Here is a 10,789-nt window from a genome sequence, read left to right on the forward strand (position 1 = left end):
GCATCCTGGGATGTGCAGCAGAGGAGCTAATAAATGAGAGTGAACTAAGCTTGTCTTGTTTCTTCGGTTCAGTATGTGCTCTCCATTCCCCATGTCTGGCTCAGAGTAGGGCTAATGCAAGTCTTTTGAAATAATTAATCAATGGCCTCTATGAAAAGAACTGCAAATTAGCCCGTCACATCCACTCCTCTCACCCTGTTTTTGCTAGCAACTGATTCTAGGAGACCACTGGGTAGCGCTTTCAGGAAAGCTTGAACTGGGGCTGACTCAACTTGAAAGCACATCCTTTTCACATGCCCTTTCCTCCTTTTTGGAACAAATATGGTGGCTGGAGTTCTAACAACCATCTTGGGACATGAAGTGACTGTCGAGATGGAAGGGAAAGCTAAAGATGACTGAATAGAAAAATAGAAGCCAGAGTTCCTGAAGATACTGTGTAGCTACACCCCTGTCCTGGACTGCTCACCTCAAAAAAAATCTTCAATTGTTTAAACTACTGTGGTTGACTGATAGTCCCAATCGTGTCCTCTTCCCTGTATCCATTGTCTTGCAATGTGATAGTGCAGTTCCTCCGATCAAAATGAAGACTATTTTCTAAACTCTTGGTGGTACCTCATGACTTGCTTTGGCCAATACAATGAGATAGAAGTTACAATATACCAGTTATGAGCTTCTGCCTCAAAAGGCCTTGCACACTTCTATTCCCTGTGTTGGAACCCTGGCCACCACTAACTGAACAGCCAAGGCTAGTCTGCTACAAGTTGTGAGACCACATAGAGTAGGGAAAAGTCATCCCAGCTGCAGCCATCCTAAATCAGAAAGTGCCAGTAGAGCCATCAGCTGGCAGCAGACATATAAGTGAGCTCAGCTAAGATCAGCTGAGCATGGCCCAGGTCAGCAAAACTACCTCATGAGATGAGCCAGTCAAGAATCACTTGGTTCGGGATTGTTTGTTACACAGCAATAGCTGGTACTCCAGACCTGCATCACCCAATAGTGGCCACTTCCACTTAGTCAAGACCCATCATGTACTTAATAAATACTCAGTTTGCCTTACCTCTGATGCTCACAACCACCCCATAAGACATACATTATTATCCCCATTTTGTAGATGGACAAGCTGAGGCTCAAAAAAGGCTGGTTCAGGATCAAACATACAGACAAAAATGGGATTCAAAACTTTTCTGTCACCAAAGTCCTTTCCCTAATATCAATTGTTTTTAGGAAAAATCAACCCACCATGATAAAAATTAAAGTCCAAAGCAATTCCCAAATGTCACCCTCCTCCAAATGTCCCTGTTATTCATGCAAGCTTGTGACCCCTCTTCAACTCCTTATACTCTCTCCTAAACATCTCTTTTGGTGACGTTCCTGACACTGTCCACTGCCCTAGTCTGCCTCGTCCTCTGCTGCACAACCAGCCAGGTGTTGGCCCCCAGTGTCTGCTTTCCCTTCTTCCCAATTTTCAGTGGAGCATGTGACCTCTCCAGAATAAAGACTACATTTCTCAGCCACCTGTCAGCTAGGTGTGACCACTGGCCTAAGTTCTAGCTAATGTGCTGTTAGTGGAAGTACTGTCTGTCCTCAAAGGAGGGCCTCTTCTCACACCTGTGTCCACAGCAGCATTGGTCACACAGCCAAGAGGTAGAAACAACCCAATGTCCATCAAAAGATGAACGGATGAACAAAATGTGCTCTATACACGTAATGGAATAGTATTCAACTTCAAAAGAAAAGACATCCTGACACCTGCAACACCATAAGTGAACCTGGAGGACACTGTGCCCAGTAAAATAAGCCAATCACACAGGACAAAGACTGTGATTCCATACATATGAGGTCCCTAGAGTAGTCAGTCATAGAGACAGAAAGTAGAAGCGTGGTTGCAGGGGCTGGAGGGAAAGGGTATGGGGTGAGTGTTACACAGGACAGGGTTTCAGTTTGGGAAGATGAAAGAATTCTGCAAATGGATGGTGGTGATGGTTGTACAATACTGTGAGTGTATTTAATGCCACTGAACTATACACTAAAAAGTAATTAAGATGGTCAATTTTACATTCTGTGTATTTGGCACAATGAAAAATAACTTAAAGAGGGGCTCTTTCCCCATCCTTGCAGCCTGCTGCCTGGGGCTCAAGCAGCCATTCTGGACCAGGAGACAGCATATTCCAGTTGGCTGGGCAACAAGACAGAACAAACCTGTGCCCCTGAAGACCACAGAGCCACTCGTTCTGTCAGTTTTGGCCCGGCTGCCTGCAACCACCAGCATATGACAGAATAAGCAATGTTTAGGGAGGTTTCCATTACTTGCAGCCAAACTGACGTCTTGTCCCTAGACCTGCCACCTGAGGCCAACGTGAGCCCTAGCACACTAATTGGTCTTCTGTAAATCGCATACCTGCAGCCTGGAGTCCAAAATCCCAAAATATCTCACGACAGTAGTTACTGTCCTTCATGTAAGAGCCAGAGGACTCCTGGTAGCCTCCCCCCAACCTCCACCCACATCTCTTTGCCATAGGCTCTTGCCTCTGGCTCACACTGTTCCCTCTGCTAGAAGTGCCCTCCTCTTCTCTCTGCTCCATGACTGCCTGGTGAGGTTTGATTCCATCCTGATCACACTGTCCATGGAGAAGAACCCCTTGGTCCCCACAACTGCAGAAGGGACCCAGATAATGTCCTTCAAAACTCTCCGTGTCTCCCACCTCACTGAGAGCAAACCACCATCCTTATAATGCTGGACAGGGTCTGCCCCATCACTTCTCTGGCCTCAGCTCCTACTACTCCCTCCTCACTCACTGCACTCCAGCCACACAGGCCTCTTTGCTGCTCCTCACACATGCCAAGCATATACTTGCCTCAGGACTTTTGCACTTGCTGTTCCTTCTGCCTAGAATAGGGGTGGGGAACCTTTTTTTTTCTGCCAAGGGACATCAGATATTTATAACATCATTCGAAAGCCATACAAAATTATCAACTTAAAAATTAGCCTGCTATATTTGGTAAAACATTTAATTAACTCATCCCTAATGCCTTGGCAGGGCCAGACCAAAAGATTTTTGTGGACCTTATATGGTCCCCGGGCCAGATGTTCTGCACCCCAGGCCTAGAAGATACTTCCCACATAGAAGTCCACACAGCTCACCCCTTTCCTCCTGCAGGGTTTTACTCAAACATCCCCTTCTCAGTGCGGCCATCTCTAGCCACTGTAGATGAAACTCCAGAACCTCCCAATCTCTGACATAGCTTGCCCCTATCCTCTCTTCAGTTTTTCCTCCCTGGCACCATCACCTTCTAATATAGTGAACATTAACATACTCACCTTGATCTCCATCTGTCTCCCTGACTAGAAGGAAAACCCAGAGAGAGCAAGGATTTTTGTGTTACTCGTTTCTGCATCCCTCATGCCTAAAATAGGGCCTGACATACACTGGTGTCCAGTAAATATTTTGTGAATTAGTAGGTCAATATAATAACTGCTGATGTTCTCTATGCAGATGAAGAGACCCTTGACCTATGTGAGAGGGTCACCCTCACTGTGGAGTCCCACAGGGGAACCCAAACCCCAGTCCTCAAAGACTCTCAGGCCACAAAGGCTGCAGTCGGACTTGCCTTATACAAGGAGATGCCACAGGTGTCACTGTCCTCAAGCCCACAGGCCTCGCCCTCCTTGGCCCCCACAACACCGGCCATGCAGCTCTTCTCCTTCAGGTAGGATGCACAGCAGTGCTTCTGAGCTGTCCTGCAATAGAAGTGCCCTCAGCCCCACCTGAGCACCCACCCCATCCTCCCAGGGAAAGAAACCAAGGCTCAGAGAAGGGAAGCCCATATGAGCAGGGCAGTGCTGATGGCAGGTGCATTGGCAAGGCCAGCACATCCCCCTCTGAGTCACATGGGTTTGTTTCTCCTTAACCAAGAAGACTTTAGGTCTGGGCCCCACTGGTCTCAGTGCTGTATGTCCTGACCAATGAGTAAAGGGGAATTCACACTCCAAACTCCACATGGGGCCGAGAAAGACAGGAAGACCCAATCCTGGTTGGCATGGAGGAGCGTAGCCTGCAGGGTTCCTGGTCAAGCCTCCCAATCTCAGTAGGGCTGCCCTGGGGCAAAGGCAGCTGATGAGCCAGCAGCATGAGGGCAGAGCCAGGACACAGAGTCAGGGGTTGTGGGAAAGCAGGGTTCAGCTCCGCTTGAGGAAGAGCATGTCCCAGGGAGGGCTACCAGTGACAACCAGTTGCCCATGAAGCAGTGAGTTTCCCATCACAATAGGATTGTAAGCATCCACTACTTATAAGGGCTACTCAGCTCAAAACTCCAGGACTGTGACTGGTGCATGCTCTAACTCCTAAATAGCCCCAAACTGGTGGGACAACAGAAGAAAAGGAAAGGGACATGGTTAGCATTCAAGTGTTTCTAAAGGAGGTATGGTGAGCTGGACATTAGGAAACATGGGGTCTACTCCTGGCCCTGCTCCCAATGAGTTGTATGGCTTTGGGTGAATCACATTACTTCTCTGAACCTTGTCTTCCTTTGTCTGGAAAAATGAGTAGGTTGGAAAAGATGGTGTCTCTAGAAAAAAGAAATAGTGAGTGGCTGATCAACACGTCTTCCAGGCCTGGCACAAGGCTGGCCTGCGTGTAAATGATGCCTTTGCTGAGATACCAGAGACAGAAGAAACAATCAGCACAGGCAGTAGAAGAGGATGGTGAAAGGCCACCCTTTTAGAGACTCCAGGGATAGCAAAGCGGGGAAAGAGGACTGAGCTCCCAGCTCAAAGCTGAGTGAGTATAACCTGTGTGGGTGGAGCCCTGCCCAGCAGTTAGAGAAGCACACCATTACTCCTGGGTGCCAATGGTCCTTTAATACTTGCTCCAAACTGTACACTCCTGATTATGTGCATCAGGCCCACTATGAATTTATGTGGCTAGTTTACTTTGGGGTCCAGTCTTGGGCTCTCTGCACCTGCAGAAAGCCTCACCAACTGGGCCACAGCTGCCATATCCAATCACCCTTGAGCACCTGGAAGCAGGTGAACCATGTGCACTGTCAGGGCCCACAGTCCAAGGCAAGCCGGGATCTGGAGAAGGTGAATGGGCAACTCTGCCTGCCCCAGGTTGCCCGCCCTACCTGCAGACATCACCCTCGGCGCCACTCTCAGGGACTTCCAGGCACTCGTCATTGTCGATGGCCCACTGCTGTCCAGCTGCGCAGCAAGTCTCGATCAGGTCCTTTGTGGAGACTGTGGGTGGCAACACGGGCAGAGTCACCACCCTACTGGAGGCATACAGTTCCAAAGTATCTGGGTCAACCAACATAGCAGATGCTGCCGGGACCTGTCCACACGCCCATCACTGGGCAGGTAACTCACCCTCTGCGTGTTGGCTGTCAGCACACAACTGAAAGCTCCTCTGGAGAAAGGCCCGGGAGGTTAAGTTGGCCCCACAGAAGTGGGGGCTGGGAGGAGACCAGCCAGTCAGTGAGTATCATGGGAACACAGAGGCAACAGCCCTGTGGGGCCACTCACACTTGAGCTCCCTGTGGGACCAGGAGCACTGTCCAGCTCCTTCCCTGCACCTCCCCGAACCAGCATGTGCACAAGGACCCCAACTCAGGCTCTGCTTCTAAGGAGCCTGACCTAAGTCACCAATCCAGGACAAGGCATAACAAAGCAACAGCCCCAGCAAGCAAAGTTTACAACTCAACTAAGAAGTTAACAGAGAGAATCCCAGTGACTGGGGGGGATAGGAGGAGTCGAGGGCAGGGAGAACGTCTTAAAACTCAAAAGCACAGACCATACACTAATGGATGAATCTGACTACCTCAAAATTAAAATTCTCTGTATAACAAACCTCCATGAACAAATATAATAGATTGCTGACAACTTAGGAGACATTTTTGGAATGTCTACAACTGACAAAGAATTGCTACTGAGAAAATATAATAACATTGTGAAAATTAACAAGAAAAAACAACCCCAACATAAAATATCTTTTAAACTGAAAAAATCAGAACAAGTAGTCAATGTGCCCTGAGGTGGCAGTGGGCACTGGCAGCCAGTCTGGATGGAGAACTGGCACGACTCTCACAATGAAATGTGCACATCACCTAGGGCCCGGGTGTGCACTCCAGGGGGGTCCTCACCAGGCCCAGCACGCAGCCGGCACAAAGCTGTGCACTGCAGTGTCTCTGTGGAAGGGACGTGGAGGAAGTCTGAAGTTGCACTGGAAGAGTCGGGGAAGAGAACTAGAGACATCTCCATGTAGGACTCTACCTGTCAGATACAACAGATTAGATGCCCACGTGACAATGTGCAGGTAAATGCATGCACACACAGCAATATGGAGCAGTAGGGAACAGAACACTGAGGGGAACAGGAAAAATCAAGTGAGATTCATTACACAGATTTAAAATATTGTACAAAAATAACAATACATGTTTCATAGGAACACATAAAAGAAAAAAAAACTCACAAATCAAACAGAAGAGAACTGATGGGGCGGAAGGATGGCAATAGGAAAAGGGAATAAAATACATAATAAAGCAAGAGAGAATCTTACAAAGGTGATAAGGTATAAGGTGCTAGAAAATGAGGAATACAACTGACCCAACTATTTCCCTCTGAGATCTGAAAATAAATGACATTCAAAAATGAAGCTCATCCAGAATAGCTGCATATATCTGCAGGGGCAGCAGAGTATAATGGAATAACTTTGAGCCTGGATCCGCTTCTTAGTGCTACCGTGTATAGCTGTTCCTCCTCCCTAGAGACTCAGTGTCCTTCTCTTAGCGAGGACCTAACGGCTGCACAGCTGCTGAAGCCTACAAGGCCCTCTAAATATCCTGGAGCAACTCCAGAACCTGGCAAGGCAAAGGAACAAATGCACCCAGGGTTGCTAACAGTCTACACAGTTCTAGGAGCAGAGTGAGAGCTCACTAGAATCATCAGCTCTATCTGCTAAATGGGCATTTCAAGTCCTTGAACTTTTCTGAGTTTCCATTATCTCTGTAACACAGAAAATACACTTCAGCAACACCTTGAGAGCACCAGAAGGAATGAGAAGAATTTGTGATCACTGGTATCTACCAGAAACAAGTCCTAAGCATCACAATCAGCACACACTGAAGTAAAAAATGTGACAAAAATGCCTACTGACACTGCTACTATTTACCAGTTTCCTAGAAATGCTAGCAAATGCAATAAAACAAGACATAAAAGAGGCAGTAAAAATATTAGAAAGAGATGACAATCATTAGTTGTAGATGCTATGAGTTCACCTTCCTAGAAAATCCAAGTGAATCAAAATTAATACAATATGAAAATGAATACTAATTTTTCATCATTATTATTACTATTATGTGACCAAAAATAAAATCAACATATTCAAATGAGTGGCTTTCCTACACACCAACATCAATTAAATAGAAAAGAGAGTAGAGGAGACTTGACTTGGGGTGGTGAATACACAATATAATATGCATATGCTGTATTATAGAATTGTACACCTGAAACCTATATTATATAATTTTAGTAAACAATGTCACCCCAATAAACTCAATTTTAAAAAGTGAATATGAAAAAATCCCATTCAAAACAGAAACAATGCTAGAAATAAATCTATAGCAAACATGCTAAATCTACATGAAGAAAAAAGTTGTATAATAGTATAACAGTATATATTATTAAAAACATATTGCCGTAGCCGGTTTCGCTCAGTGGATGGAGCGTTGGCCTGCGGACTGGGGGGTCCCAGGTTCAATTCCGGTCAAGGGCATGTACCTTGGTTGCGGGCACATCCCCAGTAGGAGGTATGCAGGAGGCAGCTGATTGATGTTTCTCTCTCATCGATGTTTCTAACTCTCTATCTCTCTCCTTTCCTCTCTGTAGAAAACCAGTAAAATATATTTTAAATATATATATTATGTTCTGGATGAGAGGATTCGATACCTTAAAATTCTCCTCCATTTATATTTTCAATGCAATCCAAAGTCCCAACATTATTTAGTCATAAAATTTGTCAGACTGATCCTAAAATTCATCCAAAAAAGAAAAATTCTCAACTGGTCTGCCCAAGACCCCCTGAGAGCTAAGCCTCGTCCCCCAGTGCAGCCCTGTCTCCTCTCCACAAGGAGATGAAAGAAACTATCCTGAATCAGGAGAAGCTCGCCAAACTGCAGGCACCAGTGCGTGATAATGGTAAAGGAACACTCCTAGGAAGAAGGCGGTTCACAGAGCAGCTACAGCAGACATAAAAACTTCAGTTCTCCTTAAAGAAGTTAGGGGTAAACAATACATCTGGTATTGAAGAGGTTAATATGTTCAAAACCTGGAACAATGTTCCCTTTAACAGCCCTAAAGTTCAGGCATCTCAGCCGCGACCACTTTCACTGTTACTGGCTGTGTGAAGACAAGGCAGCTGACAGGTGCTAGGACCCAGCATCTCAGACCAGCATGGGACAAGTTTGACTAGTTTAAGGAGACTGGTGAAGCTCTGCCCAAATAATCTGTGGATGGAAAAGCACCACTTGCTTCTGGAGAGGATGGTGAGGATGACGATGAAGTTCCAGATCTTGAGGAGATTTTTGATGAGGCTGCTAAGAATAAAGCAAACTGAATACAGTCAACTTCTGAAGAAGATTACCTTGAAGAAGTTACTGGGAGCTGTTATTTTATATTGACTGCTTGTTCACATTTTGCATATGGATCTGATAAAATCTAGATCGCTAATATTTTTAAGCCACTTAGATACTGCAGCTCTTTTCAGTTTTGCTTATACACAAATCACTCTTTGTAGCTAATTAAGCTGAAGAAGCCTGGGAATGGAGATTGAAACAAAGGTTAAAAAAACACACACCCAAAAAAGTTTCTGAACAGAAGGATATACTTTAAAATTCTAATAATTAAAACAAAACATGCTCAAAAGTCACTAATTATCAGAGAGATGCAAATTAAAACAACAAGTTATCATCTCACACCTGTCAGAATGGCTACCATCAATAAATCAACACACAAGTGCTGGCAAGAATGTGGAGAAAAGGAAACCCTAGTACACTGCTGGTGGGAATGCAGATTGGTGCAGCTATTATGAAAAACAGTATGGAGTTCCCTCAAAAAAATTAAAAATGGAACTGACATTTGACCCAGTGACTTCACTTCTAGGAATATATCCTAAGAAACCTGAAATACCAATCAGAAAGAATGTATGCACCCTTATGCTCATAGCAGCACAATTTACAATAGCTAAGATCAATAGATGAGTGGATCAGGTAGGGACCTGGAGAGTACTATGCTAAGCGAAACAAGCTAGTCAGAAAAAGGCAAGTATCACATGATCTCATTCATATGTGGAATCTAAAGAAATAAGCTGATGAGCAAAATAGATCCAGAGACATAGAAACGTGGAACACAATGATGAATCAAAGAGGAAAGGTGAGGGTGGGTGGTGGGTGGGAAGAGATTAACTAAAGAAGATGTGTGCATGTATGCATAACCCATGGACACAGACAATAGTGTGGTGAAGGCTTGGGGGTGGGGTGGGGTGGACAGGTGCAGGGTAGAGGGGTTAATGGGGGGGAAAGGGGGACATCTGTAAGAGGTGGGCTAGAGGGAGGGTCAATGGGGAAAAAAGGGTACCTCTGTATTACTTTCAATAATAAAGATAAATTTTAAAAATAAAAACAAATAGAGACAAGAGGAACAGAACAGAGTTCGGAAATAGAACTGTGCATAAGGGAATTTAGTGTGCAATAAAGGTGGCATTCAAACCTTGTGGTAAAAGGATTCAACAGGTGATGCTGGGACCTACCTCACACTATACAATAAATTCCAATTCTATAAAGGCAGTATTAGAAGAAAACCTAAAAAAAAATAATTTTAGGATAAAGAGAGTCTTCTTTCAAAATAAGTCCACAGAAGAATGAAATTGGACCATTATCTCACATCATATACAAAAATTAACTCACAACAGATTAAATATCCTATCTAATAAAAGAGAAACATGGTAATTAGCCATACCTCCGCTACCCTTCCCATTGGCTAATCAGGGCGATATGCAAATTAACTGCCAGCCAAGATGGCAGCCGGCAGCCAGGCAGCTTGAAGCGAACATGAGGCTTGCTTGCTTCAGTGACAGAGGACTCCAACGTTCCCCGCCTCTGAGCACTGGTAGCGGCCTCTGAGTTTGCAGTTTGAAACATTGTTACAAATATAGAAGCTAAACAAAACCCCAGAAACCTGCATTCAGCTAGCCGGGATCTCAGAGCTAGAGTTATACATTGTTTCGATTATAGAACCGAAACAAACCAGATACCTGCTTTCAGGAGCAAAGGTCTAAGAGCTGGAGCCTCAGAGCTAAAGCTGGCCCAGAATAAAAAAAAAAGAAAAAAACGAGCGGTTGGGAGCTTCAGTCACCCCCAGCCTGAAAACAACCCTCAGCCCCTCACCCAGACTGGCCAGGCATCCCAGTGGGGACCCCCACCCTGAGGGTGTGTGACCAGCTGCAAACAGTCATCATCCCCTCATCCAGGCTGGCCAGGCCCCCCCGTGGGGACCCCCACCCTGATCCAGGACCCCCTTCAGGGCAAACCAGCCAGCCCCACCCATGCACCAGGCTTCTAATCTATATAGTAAAAGGGTAATATACCTCCCAGCACCGGGATCAGCGGAGCCGAGAGACCTCCCGGCACCGGGATCAGCATGACAGGGGGCAGCGCCCAAACCCCCTGATCGCCCTGCAGCTCTTGTGTGTGACAGGGGGCGGGGGCCCCACCCCCCCCCCCCCCCCCCCGCCCCCCC

General features: G+C 45.9%; 1 protein-coding gene across 2 annotated transcripts in view; it reads right to left on the reverse strand.

Moving 5' to 3' along the window:
* FBLN2 (fibulin 2) overlaps positions 1-10,789 on the reverse strand; it is a 75,946-nt gene that overhangs the window by 28,142 nt on the left and 37,015 nt on the right. For both annotated transcript variants that reach the window (XM_006766966.2, XM_006766965.2), the window contains exons 2-3: positions 5,125-5,236; positions 3,610-3,739 (exon numbers count right to left, since the gene is read on the reverse strand). In XM_006766966.2, coding sequence (XP_006767029.1) covers positions 3,610-3,739; positions 5,125-5,236 — 242 coding nt within the window. The remainder of the gene's footprint in view (positions 1-3,609; positions 3,740-5,124; positions 5,237-10,789) is intronic.

This window comes from Myotis davidii, unplaced genomic scaffold (assembly GCF_000327345.1).
Source record: "Myotis davidii unplaced genomic scaffold, ASM32734v1 scaffold282, whole genome shotgun sequence".
In the NCBI taxonomy this organism is placed as follows: Eukaryota; Metazoa; Chordata; class Mammalia; order Chiroptera; family Vespertilionidae; genus Myotis; species Myotis davidii.